The following is an 18515-nucleotide window of genomic DNA, read 5'->3' as shown; positions in this document are numbered from 1 at the left end:
GTTTGAATTCCCACGCCACATTAACACACCTTCCTTGCATGTTTCGGAATCTGTTTGTTAGGGGAACACGCTGAATCTTATAATTTTCTGCGGTCTACATGAGAATTATGTGATAAGTGGCCACTGAGCTCTTCAAAGGCAGCATTCTGAACTCCACTGCCCTTATATCGAGGCACAGACATTGTTTGGCCAGGAACTGGCCTGTTGGTTACGCCGATTTTCTTGTGCAATCTTGTCTCTTTCATACTATAGCCATGCGATTGTTCCCTCTGTTTGCTCTGGTTGCCTGTCTCGTGCCTGGCTGGTCTGTCTCAGCTGAAATTCTTGCCCCGGAGCGTCATGGGCTTGGAGGCCTTGTTGTGAGAGAGGCAACTCCGAGTACTGCAACGGCCACAGAAACCTTTAGCGATACGACAGCAGCGAGCGTGACGAATCATGCGGCAGCAAAGGTCAATTCCACAACCACTTCAAATGCCACTGCTCCAGCTTCAACAACTACAGCGGCTCTAAGTACGTCGCAGGCATCTAATGGCAAGTTAACACTTCTTCTGAATGCCCCCACCGATGTTCCTGCTGTACTAACCCGCAAAAGATGGCAAGAATTCGACAGATCCCGATGCTCTTCCGATCCAGCCTACCGTCACGCCTGCCCTGGGCATCGGTGGATTTCTTCTCCTTGTCACGGGAGCAGTTCTTGCACTGATTGGAATTCGCAATTTGAGGTTATTCCCCTACACTGGTCTGGTAGAAGTTCCCTGGCTTATAGATGGTCTAGAGTCCAAGTTTTTCTGTCCACTGCTTTTCTTACTGGTCTTGGAGTAACGGTATGTTTTGTCCTCGAAACCTCGATAAGCCTGCCACCTAATCGTCGCTTTACTTAGGTTCTTATTGTCTATGTCATGAGCCCTCCTGTACGAGTTGCTATTCAAGGGGCGTATCTTGTTGCTATATTCTTTACCGGCATTACATTCGGTGCACTTGCGATTGTATTCAAAGAGCTAACCGAGGGCCTTGGCTGCCTGCTCGGGGGCTTTTGCAGTAGCATGTGGCTGCTATCTCTGAAACCTGGGGGCCTTTTCACAGGCACCAATGCCAAAAGCGGGTTCATCGGCGCAATCTCGGTCGCATTCTACGCCATGTCCTTCAGTCACCATACTCGCCCTTACGGGCTGATTGTGTCAACCGGTATCTCAGGTGGTACAGCTGTTGCGCTCGGAATTGACTGTTTTAGCCGGGCTGGATTGAAAGAGTTTTGGCTCTACATATGGGGTGAGTTGGCTTGTTCCCAGCCATGAGTTATGTGACAATCTAACTCGTATCCTAGGCCTCAACGACAATATTTTCCCGCTGGGCACGGACACATATCCGATTACTCGGAATATTCGTGTGGAGCTTGCTGCCACAGTTATTATTGCTATCTTGGGCGCAGTCTCTCAGCTGAGGCTATGGAAAGTGGTCAGAGAACGTAGACGACGAGAGAAAGAAAAGCGCGATGACGAGCAGAGAAAGAAGGAGGAATCTGAGGCTGAGCTCGGACGAAGACTGGAAGAGGATAATATTCAGGAGCGCAAAGACTGGGAAGCAAAGTACGGTGACGCTAAGCCGACGTCGAGCAAGTCGGAGTTCGCGGATGACACAAAGTGCCATGCGGACGAGGTGGATGCTATGGAGAAGGGAGATGCCTATGACTCGAAAAGCATGGCCAACTCCTCCGATTGCTCCTATCGCTGCTCCGATTGCAGGGAAAGAGAGGCGAACGAAGATGGCGTGTCAGATGCGACGGGAGCGACTGAAGGTGCTCATGACTGGGAACAGGCTGGCACGGCCAAAGAAACATCCGACAAGATCCATGAAGAGAGTGGTTCGCTTCCCATCAAAGTTTTCGATGGTGCAGCTGCAGCCCAAATCAAAGACGACAAAAGCTCTGATATGACGGCCGTCATTGGTTCGGATACTGCGACAATACGATCAAAGAGGGCATCCGGGGCATCTTGCATGCCGCAGGGTTCTCGAAGCAATGATCTACCCCTGTCTCAGTCCCAGGAGGCCTTGGTTTCTGTTGACGATGGAACTTCATCTGTGCATAGCACCATAGATGAGGGTGTAGACCCGGATTCTGATGGTCTCATCGCACAGGGTGAAAGCCGTGGGTGTACGAAGGACATTCCTGAGTCGGATGAGCATCCTCCCGTCGGTGACGCCGAACGACAGCAGGCAGAACCCGAGCAAGGCTCTCATGACAAGCAGACACATATGCTGAACAACGTGAATGAGGCAATCATCCAGAAAGGCAAGGAAACCCAGCCTACGGCAGTCAGCACAACGGAACCCAAGAAAGTCGAGGATAAAGAGGGCTTCGATCCGGATTCGCATAGCATAGCTTCGGAAGTGGCATTGACTGTGGTGAATCATGGGACTCCTGGACAAAATTCAGATGTCATCGCGGGCCAGGAAAAGAGTGATGGTCTCTCGTCACCCCCAGATGAACCTCCAATCGAGCCAGTAGGTGAAGAAGGGAAACCGTCCGCATGCGTTCCCAAAACCGGAGACACTGGGGAACAGGACTCGGAAGACCACAACTGTGATCAGCCCCAGACTGGAGAGCCTGAAAAACCCAACACTGCCCCTGATGGACAGAATCAAAGATCCCATGGAGAATCAATTTCACCACTGGCATCATCTCAGAAGGAAAACGAGAACAAACGAGAAGCTAGCCGTGGCAAATGCAAGTCTCCTGAGCCGCAACCTAGAATTGAACCGGAGCCGACAAAAGAAGAGCCCCCCAAGCTGAACGAGGAGACAGTGAAAGATCTTCCCAAACGAACATCAAGAGTGGTCCAGTCCTATCGCACAAACGAGTGGGCGAAACACCTGGCCGACGCCGAGGCTCCCGAGCTGGAACCCATCAAGCCAATCGAAGAAGAACAACCAGAATCTTCCCCCGAAGTCGAGGAAGCTGCGGTGCCGGTCAATGTACTGGAACTGCTACAGACACCGTTGAATGCACAGCCTCCGCCCGCTGTAGAGCCTCGCGTCCGAGATCCACCAAGCAGACGTGGTAGTCATCGGATCTCCAGCGGGTCTCAGCTGCATCTATGTTCCCACACCGATCAGTTGAAGAAGGCCTCTCAGTCGCCTCTTCCTACTGCCCAACCACGGTTCAGCAATGCTTATTCCATGAGCACCCTGTTCGGGAATCCCGCAGCAATCGAACAACCCCAAGAGGACGCCGAGGCCGCTAAGCCTCAATGGAAAGGGCCTGCCCCCCTGATAGCAGTACGAGAGGACATGATGCGAAATCGACTGTCATCATACTCGCTCAGCATAGATCCGTTCTCGCGAAACAATCCAGGACAACCGCCAACCGAAGGATTGCGGAGATCTTCTACATGCCGAATCCGTGACGAGGCGGACGACATGCCGCTGTCTCAACGTCGCGCAATGCTATACCAACAGACAGTCCCAAGCCCACTGCCGGCACATGCGCCCTACTCGACATCGAGACGGAGCCAAGGACACGGGCCATCCCCCACCAATACACCAGCAGCAATGGCCGCATGGCGAGAATCCGTTCAAGAAGACCTGAAGGATAAACGTAACCCTCTTGCCAAGCAGAACAACTCCATGGTCCCTCCAGGGCAGGATCGAAACCCACCCCCTTATAGTCAATCGCAAAGGCACTCAATCCATATCGGAAACGCGATTGCCGAAGGCATGCAGCGCGGGGACATGAGCGAATTGCATCGAGAAGCCATGCGACGGATGCAAGCCAAGGCAAACAAAAATGCGAGAGAGGCGTGAGACAGTACTGGTATTGTCGTCGACCAACAACCCCAACCGCAACACCCATTTGAGATATTATTCCGCTAGTATAGACCTCCCGAGGGCCCAGTCTACAAAAGGACAACAGATGTGTCTGGCTCATGCATGTCCGAAAAGCCTTTATGTATATCAACAGAGGGTCACTAATATCACTGACTAGGACCTATGTTCACATAAATAGTACAGCTAATTGTATCTGAATTCCAATTGTTTCGTCTTAGTACTATCTCTCAGCACGCCGGATATGTGTATGTATAGTTTCTTCTTCCCAATGTTATTTATTCTGGGTTTCCCTGAAAACAAAAAACCGAAACCCCCGCCCGCTTCCATTCCAGCTCCACAGCAATAAATATGTCTGAAACTTTATGTACTCTTTCTTGTCTGTCATGTCTGTCTGTTTGTCATGATGCAGAACATTCAATCAAATCCCCGCGCCAGCCAGCCACAAGTCCCAAGATCAACAAACTGTATGTTACTAAGCCAGACCAACAAGATAACCCCCCCCCCAAGAAGAAAAAAGCAAAAGCAAGTACATGAAAGCCCTCAAAAGCGCCGGTGCTGAATGCAAATGGTATAAACCGAATACCCAGAATCAATTCCCTCCTCCCTCCCCTTCATGGACCCGACGGACGCGAGAGAGAAAGATCAAATGATCATCAATGATGAAAAATTGGAAAGCAAAAAAAAAAAAAAGAGGTTAGGAGGAGCAGATGTATGTGAATTGAAAGATTCTAGTAAGAAGCGAATAGGAGGCGATCCGACCCTATCCTGTCACATGACTGCCTGGCTGGCTGGTTGATAGTCTTTAACGTGATTTTCGTTTCTTGTCAGGGGTGAAATCCAATGGTTTATACGCCAATCCCTTGGCTCCTGTCATACGGATCCGTTGCTCCGTTCGAGATAATGTACGACCGAGTCCGAGATCCTTATCTGGAGCGAGGGAGACCTCGTATCCGTTGACATATGATTGGGGTGATTGGCTTCTTGAATATGCAACCGACGGGGAGAGACTGGCTCCGGGGCTGAAAGACGAGCTTCGGGGTTCGTACGATGCAGACCAGCCGTCGAGGAGCTTGGGTCCGCTGCGTAGTGACTCGGCCGCTATGCGCGCTGCGGATAGAAGGAGCTCGTCCTCGTCCACTTGAATTGACTTTGGTGCCTCGGGCTTGGGTTCGACTGGCTTCCTAGAGGTCAAGGATTCGATCCGCTCTAGTATGGGGAGTTTCGGCAAAGGCTTTGTTGAAGCAGACGCTAGGGATTTCTTCTGCGGAATCTGTACTTCTGCCTTTGGCAATTTGTGCGACTTTGGTCCGCTTTCAACACGTGTGTGCTCTTCAGGTTCCTCGTGGACTCGTTTACGACCGGTCGATACGATCTCCCGCCGCTTGTCAGCAGCTTCCTTCAGCGCCGATAACCACGCAGTGCGGCGCGAATCGTCGAATGCTGAAACGATTCGTCAGTGATATGGCGGCCATATGGGAGGCAAGAGGATCAAGAGCTTACCGGTAGATGACTTCTCATCAGGAGTCTCAATGAGGATAGGTGTTTGTTTCGGTTCAACTTCATCCGGCTGAATTGATATCTTACCATCAGTGGGAGTCTCCACTGCACCCGGTTTCTGGGCAAATGAAAGTATAGGTTCCGCGGCGATATTACCGCTGTGGAGCGGTGTGTGATCTTTTTCGGCGGATGGCTCAAGAGGTTCTTTGTGTTCCACAGGAAGGGCAACATGGTCATCTAAGCGAACAGGTTGTTTCCCTTGGAACACTGAATTGCCAACTTGTGCTTGAGGCGCCGTGTCTGACTGCTCAATCGGCGCCGGTGCGAGGAACAGAGGAGCCGGTTCTGCATGACTATTAGGACCGAGTAATGCTACAGGGCTTCTGGAAGACATACCGGTTTTCTTCGGAGCTGATACTGACGCAAAGACAGATGTCGGCTTGGACGGGGTTGGCCCAAAAGGTTGTGGGGCTGCTTGAGGTTGTTGGGCAGGACTCTCAGCAGAGCCGGTGCTTTGTCCGGGAAAACTAAAGATGGATTTGGGTGGCCCCGATGTAAATGGTGCCTTAGCAGTAGCAAAGATGCTAGGAGCAGGCTGGCCAGCAGCTGGCACATTAGCTTGACCGGGATTGGCATCGAAAGAGAAATCGGAGGTGCTGGGTGGTGAGGTAGAGGTCGTGTTGGATTGGAAGGCGGTCGGAAACTTGAAGGGCGTAGGAGAAGGGAACAGAGGGGCGGTTTCTTTATTGTTGGACGTGACAGATTTGGGCGTAGTGGTGAAAATGGAAGTCGGTTGCTGATTAGCCGGCGGAGGAGTGGAAATCGTAGAGCTTTCCCCTCCTTGGGGGCTCTTTGACAGGGTAAATGGCGATGTGACAGACGAGAAAGGGTTCGGAGCCGCGGTTGCAGGAGCTGTATAGATACTGGCCGGGCTACTGGAGGGGAAAAGAGACGAAAATGTCTGGTCCTTTGTCTCGGACGGTGGTGGATTAGTCGGCAGCGGAGCAAAAGAGAAAGCTGGAGGACGATCAGGCTCCGTGGAGGCTGCCGGCTGCGAGAATCCCGCAAAGGCATTGCGAAGGCTGGAATCGGATGCCGGCGAATCGCGCGGGCTCTCGTCTTGCGACGGGGTCTCAGCCACTTGCATGTTGGATGACATATAGACATTCTCATCGTCGCTCACGAAAAGCGAGTCTTCGTTTGTGGGAGCGGGCAGCGCAGGAATGCGCTCGGACAGAGAAGATACATCGACCATTCCAAGATTTGCAGATTCTTTGATGTTGAGTCCGAGGATAATGGCTGCTAGCGTTCTCCCTGCCCGCTTCGACTCAACATGCTTCTCCGAAAATGAATGATCCGACGACGGCTGAAAGGCTGTGATTCAAAGGGTCAGTCGAGATTGAGTACCAGCTTGCGATAGAAATGCCCAACGGAGAGGTCGGCCATCTACTATCCAAAGCCAATTTGACACCAATTGATGCAAGGTCCGAAGCGAACACATTGTCGAGAGTGACACGTACCAATTGATTCAACGGGACGGCTGCCCCAGTCGAGATAGAGGTCGCCATTGGCATTCTCGGAGAACTTCAAATCCTGCTCCTCGCAGAACTGAACCGTCTGTTCATGATTGTCGAAGCAAAGAACCGTGGTGAACTCATCAACCGTCCATTCCTCATTCTTATGCTGTTGGGAAGCAGGATAACGACAATATCCTTTCCAGATACAACGAATGGCGGTCTGGCGCATATGATTGAAGTAGATCTCGGCAACACAGGCCATGAGGTATGATACACCTGGCGAGTCAATTATGTTGAAGAATCGCGCATAAAAGCCTTGTGCTATCGCGTTCGGTCGCTTCGAATCGAGCGTACCCTGGTATTCCCACGTATTACCAGCAGCAGCAAACAGTTCCAACGCTATTTGGACGCGCGGTGAGTTTCTCAGCTCGGCAGGCCACTTTTGGACCCGAGCTTCTAGATCAGGCCGCTGGTCATGGATGGAGAAGATGATATAGTAGGCCCGGAACTCGTCTTCGTTTGGGAACGTGACCCGGCCTCGGTTATCATCGTAGTAGTACATCAATGAGAGCATGGTGTTGTTTAACTGCTCACGCTCCTGGTGGCGATCGAATGGCTCATCATTCGCGGGGCTCGATAGCAAATGCAGGGACACAATATGGAATCGAGCAATCCTCTCTAGGCATGTTACTGCCATTTTCACATGATCCTCCTGGGTGAGCTGCTGCACGGAGAAGTCGTTGCGAATTGAGCGAGTTCGGTCCCATACGAATTTATGAATGAGCCCGAGAGGTTCGGGGCCATCAATGACGTGCCGTATCAGGTAATTCATGGTCTGAAGAAGCGTGTTCGGCGTTCGAATATCCGAGGGAAGCTGTTCGTCATAGCCGGCCGCAGACCGTCTGAATCGTTTGAGCATCTTCATTTCCATATTTTGTAGCGAATTTGTTGCCGGGTGCAGGAACTAATCGCATGGCATTAGCGCCAATGGCCGGAATAGATGGGCCGTAATAGAAAGTACCTTTTCACTTTTGTCGACCATCTTCTGAACTATACGTTCCACCCTTTCAAATTCAGGACACATGCTTGTACAAGTGCCCACAGGCGTGATAGCCTGGTTCAAAGACGTGGGCTGATTTGGATCTGCCATCTGTCCTTCCCTTATAGCCTTCTCACGCTGCTTCGTCCGGTCGAGCTTGAGCTGTTCGATTTATGAGTATCGATTGGCCTGCCCTCCACGAGGTATCCACTCTCGAGTATTTCAATCACAACTGACCTGTTCGTAGCGCTCGGTATAACTGCTGAGTAGCGAGATATCCTCCACAGGAATGCTGGATCCGGTTGCTCCAATCGACGGTTTGGGGGACGATACGCCGTGGAACCCGGTGAAGCTGTTGGCACCACCGGGCCCATCTGAGCTGGGGGCAGCAAATGGCGAAGGCGATGCTTTACCGAACCCTGTAAAAGGCGAACTCTGCTTCGAGACCTGACTAGCAAACGGCGACACAGTAGGGGCCATCTGTTTCGGCTGTGCAAAAGGCGAAGTAGTCGATCCGACAGGCCCTGGCTGCGAAGCCGACTTATTACGCCACGTATTGCTCGCTGGGCCGGCCCCTCTTCCCTGACCACGTCCGGCTCTTGTTGCCGACGAAGCACCTCGCCCTCGACCTCGAGGTTTGGTATCGCGGGGCGGATTCGTGTGTTTGGGTTGAAAAGGGCGATTAGATGATCCACCGCGTCCACGTCCTGCTGAACCGGCTGGCCCATCTTTCTGGCCGAGGCCGGCAAAGGGGTTTACTGGGCCGGCCATGTTGCCGTGGACAGCGGAGCCGTGGACGAAGCTGATTGTCTTTCACCGGTGTAAGATCCAGGCGTTCGGTGTTGTATCGCGTACGAAGTTCCAGGCGAGGATTGTTTGCGGTTAACGAGGGATTTCTGAAGTAAACGGCGTAGGTAGGAAGATCGTGGAACTAAAGAGCGCTGTCCCTTCAAAATCATTGGCACGCGCGTAACGAAAAAGTCAGCTTTGCGGAGATATCGCATGATACTACACCATGGTGATGAGATCATGCGTAGTGAGAACGTCAATGTGGGAGGGAGTGAAGGGGCGACAACCCAAAGCGATGACGCGCAGGGAGAGAATGACGATTGACGCAGTACCTATGTGTTTCTTATCTCGAGTCTAGTCGGTAGCAGTTGATGGATGACGGAACGGCTGCGGGCTGTACGAGCTCCTCGATTCTTCAACTCCACGGAGTGGGGGATGCCGAACTGGACAGGGAGGGTTGGCTTGGAGCACACGAGGGAATGTGACGCGCACAATTGTTGATGTCGTAAGCTTTAAAACGGGAGAAAAGAAGGACGGAGGGGACCAGATAGGATCTGCTGGTCTGGAAGCTGGGGGAGGAGAGGATGGCATGTCTTTGGCCGCAGCGCGAAGCTCCGATTCCGCGGCGGGATGCGTCAATGCATGCCAAGCCCTCCCAAGCGCAAGCGCCACTGCCGCGCGGCGGTGTGAATATTCCCTGGGATTACATGCATTTACCTTGACACTTCTACCTTTACACGTACAGTGGACAAAGGATGGGTTATAAGATGCTTAAGCAACCAGTGCAATTCTTTTAAAGGCCACATAATAACTTCACAAAGCGCTAGAACGCTGCTGTCACATACATTCCCTCCCTCCAACAGTTCAAGTCAACACAAAGAAGTATTTTATTTTCACCTTGAGCGCCCGTGCTTCCAAAGTCTATTAATCCACAAAAGATGAGAACCCCAAAACAAAATTATGCCTGAAATCGGTGAGGGGGGAGGTCACCCGCAGTATCGCTTTCACTGCCTCTTGTCCCCAAGCTTAACCAGGCATGCATAGTTGTCAACCAGATAGAGCGGTGCCAACTCCAGTGGGACCGAACATATATATACCCTGACAAACAACATGTATAAGAAGAAAATCCCGGGTAAAGGAGGCGGCCAGTCCAAAAATGAAAAAAGCAGGCGGCACGTCATCTCCTCACGATTGAACAAATGGATAAGCAGAAGAGTATAAGGTGAGAGAACAGATCGAAAATAACAAGCTCGTCATGGTCGTACGTATCGTTAGGGCCAAAAGGGTCAAGAGGGATTGGCAGATTCCCAATTGATCACTAGTGAGCAAAGTGTGGATGACTCAAGGACCCAGTGCGGAAGAGAGACCCCCTGGAGCTGGGTGGTTCCATATATGTGGTGGGAACCTGGTCATGAGACAGATCAGGAAGGCCGTCATCCTCGACATTCGAACCCATTCCCATGTGGTAGTGCACGTGCGATTGAGGGATGGCATGGCTGGTCGCGGACCCGTAACCAAGAGGGCTGAACAGATCTTGTCTAAAAGACGGCGTCGTCCAGGTATCAAATTGGCTGACGGAGTGTTGCATTGGCATCGCCGCCGGGCGGTGTTCCACGGTGCTGGCATCCGGAAAGGGCGCTTGGGTCAGAAAATCGAAAGAGGAATGTTGCTCAGTAGGTGTGGCCATTCCAGGTGTCGTGGGTGTCTCAACGAGAGCATTCGAATAGTCACCGTGATATTCACCGGATTGAGCGTAAAATGACCTGTCTTGCCCCGTTGGCTCTCCAAAGCTTAGAGATTCCGGCAAAGGGAAAAGCTGATCTCCTTCTCCTCCCATCGGCATATGGCGAGGCACTGGCATGTCAACAGGATCCAGGGTGAATGGCGCATGCACCTCCTCCACTGAGGGGGTTGGGGTTATGGCCACTTCCTCCAGGCCAGTTCGCTCTTCCGGCTCAATCTTTGGCTCAGGCTCCGCGACTGAGTCTGCATCCTTGTCACCCTTGGGGTGCGCCTCTCGGTCCATCACATAGACGATTGTTGAGGCATCTGATAAGGGGTTAGATTTTATACTCACACACCTTCCGTTTGAAAATCTAGAGGGTACTTACCGACTTCTCCCCGTTCGTATCTCTCCTCCAGTCTCCGCACCTTGAAGATCTCCTCAATGATCGCGAATTTCTCTTGTTCTTTCAGTTGTCTTCGACAGTCAAAGGCGATATCCAAAAGCTTGTCCGCGTTGATGTCATGTCTTTGAACTTTGCGCACGATATGAACCAACAGTTCGACTCTCTCTGTTGAAATTTGTAAACAATCATGTGTGCAAAACAAGACAAGTTGAAGCCACTTACCCTCCTTTTTGAGATGATCCGGCTCCCTGTGTACCACACCAGCAGGCCACCACTCAGGTTTCGTCTTTTCTGGATCACCTTTGGAACCGGGGGGCGCTCCGGGCTTAGGTCGGCCTCCGTTATAAGGGTGCTTCACTTGCTTGCGCGGCTCAATGGCCTTGATCCATGCCTTTGAAACAACGCGACAGTTGACCTGCTGAAAGTGTCTGAAGGAGATGGTGTAGTACTGAATCAATCGATCAATATCACCAATCTCAATCGGAATTCGGTTCGCTCCTGCACCAGACGGGGAAGCAGAGAAATCGGGTCGAGGGTTCTGGATGACCGGAACTGGATTCTGGGTGTGAAGTCTACGCCTCTTTCCCTGACGGTGGCAAGATGCGTCCTCAAAACGGTCATAGCTCAGCGCAGCTGGGTTGATGCCTATATTTTCTCCAAGTTAGACGATCGCTCCCCATGCTGACATTATGCGAGACAGGAGCGCTTACTCTGAAGGGTAGGCTTTTGATATCCAATCTTTGCGCCAAGGATCTCCAGGAAACTGTCGCGCACTTCGGAAGTGAAAATGGTCGCATGATGATTCTGAATTGAAGGAGACTCGGCCACCCTAAGCTTGCCCATGTTATCCACGTAGATCAGAGCATAGTGATCATAGGGTAGGTTGACTGATGTGCGCGAGGGAGGTAACATGGTCTTTGATCACAAGGGGTTAGCACATGAATTCTACATCAAGCCTCATTACTCACAGGAGCATTCTCCCAGCCAGCGCCATCGCTTTTCATTGAGGACAAGGGTCTCTTGCCGAGCCCTGTCCTCGGAAGAGGAGTGTTGAATACCATGATGATGTTAGGACAAAATGCTGAGAAACTTCAAAAGCTTGTATCGAGAGTGAAAAACCGTTGTGGATCAAACGGTTCTGGTTTCTGAGCACAAGTTCAAGGTCGAAGGAAAATCCCGGTTGTTCAAAGCATAACACTTTCAGAGTTGAATGTGAACAGTCTTTCGGTGATCGTGGACTGCTTCTGCTTTGTATGTGTATTCGAAGTCTTGCGAAAAGGGGATATCTCTATGGCGAAGATCCAGCGGACGGAGATAGGACGTGCTGCAATGCCACAAATTGGGGAACGATAGTGTACTGCCAACTTCCGCGGATCAGTTAATGGTTATATCTTTTCGAAAACCACCATTGATGCAGAAAAGTACATTGAGCTAAGGTGTCGGAAGGGATCCAACATGACCAGCAAACTCAAAGTCGGGGGGGTGATATCGGTGTGATATTCCAACCATACAGACGCTAGAAAGTATGGCACTATCACGCAAACATCCACCAAATCGAGAGAATCGGGAAAGGGTTGCATAACAAGCAGCTACTCACCTGGAAGCAAGAGCAAACACCTTTGGGTGATTGGCAATCGGTGACTCGAGGTGGTATAGGAGACCTTGCAAGGAAGCTGCTGGTAACCGAAGCTGGTGTACTAGATAGGAGATCGAGACCCGGTAGCCCGTGAGGAAAGGTGACACCAAAGTACTTCCGCCGTTGCGCCGGGATGGGAGTGGATCAGGGTGGTGACACAAAGATGTGGGTGTGGATGTATGTCAGGTGGCACAGACTTTCGAGTATATATACTGAGGGCCGAGTGAGATGTGAGGCAAGCAGGAGATGTGCAGGCCACAAATGGGTGAGAGGAGTGATGAGGAAAAGAGAAGTCAAGAATGGACAAAGGATCTGGATGCTCCAGGCCCTTAAGTATAGAGAGCGAGGAAGAAGAAGGGAAGGCCGCAGAGTGGACTTTTTGACTGGGGACGTCTCAGGTTCCCAGGTTCCCAGCCTACCCTGCTAGATAGCGACTGATGGATCGAGATTGCATCTACGACAAAAGAACCCAAACCCACTTGGTGGTCCCCTCTTCCTCGGGCTGTCATTCAATCCATCCCGATTTGGCCTTTCAGCAGCATGGATAATCCTTGAATGTATCAAGCCGAAACACTAACGGACAGCTACTAGAAAAGCATGGATACACACAATCTACCTACCCATCTGCCGCTGGGTGTTCTTGGTAAGGCCGTGCAGTAGTAGGGGCATTGTGGCCCTTCTTTTTTTGCTGAGGATTATCATTTTAGTATTTCCTAATTTAATTTTATCCTCCGCATATTTGATTTTCCCATTTAAGCGTTATAATATTTGATTTTAATTTTCGGGCGTGGGAAAAACTTTTTTCTTTTTATTATTATTATCATTTTTATTTTTATTAATTTTGGCCGAAAACAATTTTGCTTCCGTCCCACCTTACTACTACTAGATAGGAGGTACTACTAAGACGTACGGAGTACTTGCAATCGCGATGCTAAGTAAAGTACGTACTATATTCCGTAAAGTACCTTACTACTACTTACTATTTGTAGATCGACCACCCAGTCGGGGCTGTGGCAGCCCAGGGCTTTGTTCGGAGCGGGCCACTCAGAAAGAACCCGGTGGCGCATTGATAATTGATGACACTCCACAACCCCCAGGAGACCGAACAACTGTAGGTGCGACGGTGATTTGCTTCAGATTAGCTGGAGGTTCGTGCGAACTACTTCGTGGTCGTTGGAGACATCTCAGAATCCTAGGTAGTACTTACTACCACTGAATACCCGCCAGGTCTTCTCGAGCGGGTGGTGATCATTCAGGTTCGCTAGTGCCGGGGCAGCTGAGCGGGGGGGGGGGGGAGGGAGGGAGGGAGGAGGGGACTGGAGGGGGGGCTGACTTTCTTGTTACGAGCTCGTACCCATACTGAAAGTACAACCTCCCTAGAGCGGGAAAGGACAAAACCCTCATAATTTCTACAATTCCCATCCGATCTTTGATGCCTGCCAGTGTAAAACGGCCGGTGCTGGCAGAGGGAGAACTTACTTAGTTGGGCCACTAGCGTTGAAGTTGGTTCAGGAGCACTTTAACCGCCACTCAAGGGTAGAACGTCTACAAGCGACAGACAAAGCTGTGCCTACTGCCTACCGTAAGTACTTGCTTCAGGGATAGGCTTCCCGGGACGCCGATTCAGCGCGGGACTTTTGCACACCCAGGACCGCCATGATTGGTAGATCTCACACCCACCAAACTGGAACCGGTTTTCTATCCAGTGACACACTCTCCCGTCATTTCAGCCATGTACGAAGTATCTAGCTGACCCTCTGGCAACGCCTCTCCCTTTCTCATACCTCAACCAACCCCCCGGTTCTGGATGGATGACAATGACAGTGACAGTGACAGTGATTGGAATTGGTGCTATGAATTGTCCGTGCCAACGCAGTTACAGTTATTAGGATAGCGCAGTCGGCGCGAAGTGAAAGTCCATACCATACAGGCTAGAATTGGTCCTAAGTCACGAAAAGCCCCCTTAATTAACCTCGTTGAATGGCTTGCATGTTGGATGGCGAGACGTAGACCCAGAGATGCTCGGGACACACAAGAACCCGGTTACGCACAGGCCGCGCATATCGTCAGGGCCGTCCCACACAGCTCACGCTTGGGCCAGACAATGGAAAATCCCATGAAGCGCGGAGTACGGAGTATACTTGGGTGGTTCTGGATTTGGGAGTCCTCCACCACATCAAAGCATACATGTTACATGATACAGATGGACGAGACACACTCTCGTCCACGAAACAGTTATGGATACTAAATCCGGGTGTTCCATCAATCAGCGCCACGATCATCGGGGATACTTCTAGCAGCATCCGGATTCTACTGCCGACGTACATATGTATCATTCTACCTACGTTCATTCATGCGCAGATGAAACATATGTACACGACTGCTACGTATACTCCGTCTCGCGAGTGGTGATCCAATTCGGGCTCGCCGAGTCGCCGCCATTATCAGCTGATCGCCTCCTGCGCCTTAGTAAGGGTCCATACCACATCGAATGCGATGATAAGAAGGTTGTAAGACTGCTTGAGCACGAGGTCACATTCATTCCTAAGCTGGGTTGGGTACTGAAGCGCTAAAGCTCCCAGCATTCCTATATTGTCCCTTGTACTATAGCACAAAGGATATAGACATGGACGTAAGCTCATTCTTTGTATGTATGACATCCAACCTAGCAAACCAACACGGCATGACAGCTACAGCCGAGATACGGATAGATTACGCTGGAGAGATGTACTACTAAATTACGATAGACGAAATTCGCGAAGAACCAAGGGGCGGATCTGAGGAGATGTGCCCCGAATTAGTGGCTGTGGCAAGTGGGCCAATAGCAAGCCACGATACCACCCATACCACGAAGATCTACCAACTGGGAGAGTTTGGGCTTGCGCATGGCCCAAGGGACTGGAGACGGTAGATTTGGCGTTGACTTTTGGTAGTACATAGTAGAAGTAGATAGGCTGGAGCTTTCTCGGGCCGTGTGGATGTAAAACAGAATCTCGAACTATTGACGGGATCCCAAAGTACGTACGGCGTAGTCCCTTAGCAGGTGGAGAGTAGCGATGTATTTCTACCAAAGTGGCAGAGACCAATCTAACTATAACACCTAGTGGGCAATTAGCAATATCTTGTAGTGAATAATCTCCGATTGTTGGGGTAATGGGGATCGGAAAGACAGGAGAATTTGGAATTGTCCAGATCGCAAATTAATTCCGGACCACATAGGCACATAGGGCGGCGAATGCCTCCATCAGAGAGTATCTAGTAGTAGTATGCTAATCACTGTGCCTCTCTCAGTCTATCAAGCTATCGCTTACAGAGTACGGAGTATTCCGTGTACGATCAAGCCGTGGAGGACAACCAACCCCACCAGCACGACCTTAGTAACACGCCACTACTTTCCCCGACAAAGAAAGCAAAAAGCATAGGGTCACACAAAACATCTACTTCTTACTACTTCACGAAGTACATTAAGCTAAGGTTTGAGTTGCCCCGGGCTGATCCAACCCTCTATCTGCGACGACCCAGCCCCCAGGGACCTGAACCGTGGAATTGGCAACGATGATAAGAGGTCCCGGGATGGTGGCTTCACGTCCGATCCGCGTCCCAGAAATTCCCTTAGGGCGAATCCCAGATGAAACCCGCCCGAGACTTTAATCTTAGTGGTAGTGGAAGGGTACTTTTCACCGCGCTTCACATTGTGGTTCGTCTGTGCTCTTTCTATTCTCGGGAACCCGCAAAGTCAATGCTTTCATCCTTCTTGGCTAATCATGTCTAGTGCGGAGTATCTCTAGGCACTGGGCAGGTAGCATCGCTACAGTCGCTAGTACTACGGAGTACTAGACATCAATCAAACAAGTGTGTCGAATAGCACGGCTTCATCAAGCGAAAGTACCGTTTTCCCCAAAGGCGGTGTTTGTCTTGCTTTTACCTACCTCGGTTGGTCCTGACAAGGAACCTTGAAGGACGCCTTACCAGGATTATATGCGAGCAAAAGAACCATGTATGTATGTCAGGGACAAACAAATGCGGCATCCATCTTATCTCCTTGGCCATGGCAAACAACGGGCTTTCGGGGACCAACTGAGCAATGAGAGCCGGCAGCCGAGCTGGATACTCCGTCTCCGTGGAGAAAGGATCTTCACAGACCGGCCTGAATACTCAGTCATCTTGATAAGATAGAGTGAGTGACAGGAGACGAGTGCGCTGTCTAGCAAACTGCGAAACATCATGGCATCATCATCTCCGCAGGAGGCCCTCCGGATGACGAGGAACGGGCCCGGATCATCTCCGTCTGGCAATCACCCCTCATGCCTCATGCCTCATGCCCTGGAAAGTTGTCCGAGGTGCTCCGTGGTCCATAGGTACCCTCCTATAGTCGGCTCGACTGCCTGGCTAACACGTTCTTTCACTTCGAGGACTAAGACATCGTGGAACTAATCCCTGCCGGCGTGGTTCTCGGAAAGTGACCGCCAAGCGGGCAGGTGACCCCTTTCATTCCTCCTGACCGGCTGACCCGAGTCTAGACCGTTTAATAATACTAATAACGCCATCCCCGATTCCTGGCTGCTACTGCCGCTGCTTGATGATGGGCGCCGCGATGCGATGCCATCATCTTAAGTCGCAGTAGATGCTTTCGACGTTCGCAACGTGGCAGCGGTAATCGCACACGAGCCACGGAGCCTTGCATTGAACGGTGTGCTGCAACGGGCCATGGGGACAGACAGTCTCACCGCCACGATATCAACCCGGTTGTACTGCATATCGACTTGCCAATTACTCGTTCGAGGTGCAGGGTCTGGATTCGAGGATTTTGCCCGATGACAATTGGCATTATTCGGCGGTGTCAAACTCCCCCTCTCCCCATCGTTCCTTAGTATCAGGCTATCGGCGGCCTAATTCCCGCCCATGCCAGGAATAATAAGCCGCATTTACCGCTACGCAGGCCGGTGTCCCCGGCTAAGTCTTCGCTCTCTGCACCGAACAGAAAATGGAAGTGCCTAAGGTAGGTACTAAGTAGTTACCATCCAGACGGGGTAGATCCTCCAGTCCCGATCTTTGGGCCGGCTAGAGTAGATTGACCGCGGATGATGGAGGGCAATGTGACGACAGCAGTGGGGGCAAGAGAGGGGCAGGGGAGATTAAACGTGAGATCAGCACCGCTAATTGGCCCGCGGGGGACCTGTCAGACCTCGGAAATCCCCTACCCTGTTTGGCCCGTCATCCAGTCAGCGTTCAGCTGCCAATGCCTCGGATGTGGATGGAGCACACCATGTCCGCATCCGTCGTAGACGGGGGGCTAAGTAGATTAACCTAGGACTAGCCTGTCTGTGTCTGTCTGAAATCTGAATATTGAAGTTCTTCCATTATTGGGATTGGATTTTGGACATCGGTTGCACATCCTCGGAGATTTTCACGATCGGTGCTCGTCTAGATAGTAGATATCATATCTAGCTCAAAGGGTTCCTGAAGCTAAGATGATGGTAACTACGACTACTACTTAGTCTGTCGGCGACCTCCTCAACGCTGTATAGCTTGATCAAAGCGGTCCACCCACGAGCCCTACCGCGTCCAATGCCCTCCCGCATCTACACACAGTCCTGTGTAGTATTTCGCATGATCATCATGACCTGCGGCATCTGTTTTCCGACGGGATAAATTTAGGGCCATTTTGATGGACTGTGCGGTGGGTCACAACCACCTGAAGAGTCGATACCATCACCACGATCATATCTAATACTTACATACTCCATACATATGATACCTAATGTGTGTCGGACCGGTATACATAAATCAATATGTAGGTGTACCTATGGTCTCATGACAACATCATCACCATCATCGGTCTGCAATGCAAGGATGATACTACTGCTTGAACCAAAGATAAACGAACAATGCTACGCTACGTCATTATGATAAGCCTACCACCAAAAAACAACTAACCAACCTAACCTACTTGATGACATTCCTCAGTGAGGTATCTATCTAGTAGCGAGGGGCAGCCACGCCGGGCAAAGGAAGAGGCGAAAGCAACCTACCTGCCCACTTAGTGTCTTGGGGCTAGGACCCATCATTGAGGTTTTGGGATC

At 51.1% G+C, this 18515-nt stretch overlaps 4 protein-coding genes across 4 annotated transcripts; 2 read left to right on the top strand and 2 right to left on the bottom strand.

Annotated features, from left to right (window-relative positions):
- Window positions 1-254: 254 nt before the first annotated feature.
- BO94DRAFT_618237 (uncharacterized protein) lies at window positions 255-3990 on the top strand (the record flags this gene model as incomplete). The annotated part of the gene is made up of 5 exons (XM_025616843.1): window positions 255-510; window positions 593-722; window positions 776-824; window positions 882-1269; window positions 1325-3990. 5 exons carry the CDS (start codon window positions 255-257, stop codon window positions 3799-3801), a joined length of 3300 nt encoding a protein of 1099 aa, XP_025469170.1. The 3' UTR covers window positions 3802-3990.
- Window positions 3991-4627: 637 nt separating this feature from the next.
- Window positions 4628-8649, bottom strand: BO94DRAFT_462245 (putative leucine permease transcriptional regulator (SAC3); the record flags this gene model as incomplete). The annotated part of the gene is made up of 6 exons (XM_025607964.1): window positions 4628-5265; window positions 5326-5705; window positions 5769-6696; window positions 6843-7803; window positions 7861-8040; window positions 8116-8649. The coding sequence occupies 6 exons, from the start codon at window positions 8647-8649 to the stop codon at window positions 4628-4630; spliced, it is 3621 nt and encodes a 1206-aa protein (XP_025469169.1).
- A 1336-nt stretch (window positions 8650-9985) lies between these two features.
- Window positions 9986-11857, bottom strand: BO94DRAFT_544820 (uncharacterized protein; the record flags this gene model as incomplete). Its single annotated transcript, XM_025613202.1, has 5 exons — window positions 9986-10716; window positions 10779-10961; window positions 11019-11441; window positions 11507-11711; window positions 11765-11857. The coding sequence occupies 5 exons, from the start codon at window positions 11855-11857 to the stop codon at window positions 9986-9988; spliced, it is 1635 nt and encodes a 544-aa protein (XP_025469168.1).
- A 5189-nt stretch (window positions 11858-17046) lies between these two features.
- On the top strand, window positions 17047-17250 carry BO94DRAFT_462621 (uncharacterized protein; the record flags this gene model as incomplete). The annotated part of the gene is made up of 1 exon (XM_025607983.1): window positions 17047-17250. A coding segment is annotated over one exon (204 nt), but the record flags the coding sequence as incomplete, so codon positions are not given.
- Between the last annotated feature and the right edge of the window lie 1265 nt (window positions 17251-18515).

Source organism: Aspergillus sclerotioniger (genome assembly GCF_003184525.1).
Source record: "Aspergillus sclerotioniger CBS 115572 chromosome Unknown BO94scaffold_9, whole genome shotgun sequence".
Taxonomy (NCBI): domain Eukaryota; kingdom Fungi; phylum Ascomycota; class Eurotiomycetes; order Eurotiales; family Aspergillaceae; genus Aspergillus; species Aspergillus sclerotioniger.
This window is presented reverse-complemented; position numbering and strand designations above follow the sequence as displayed.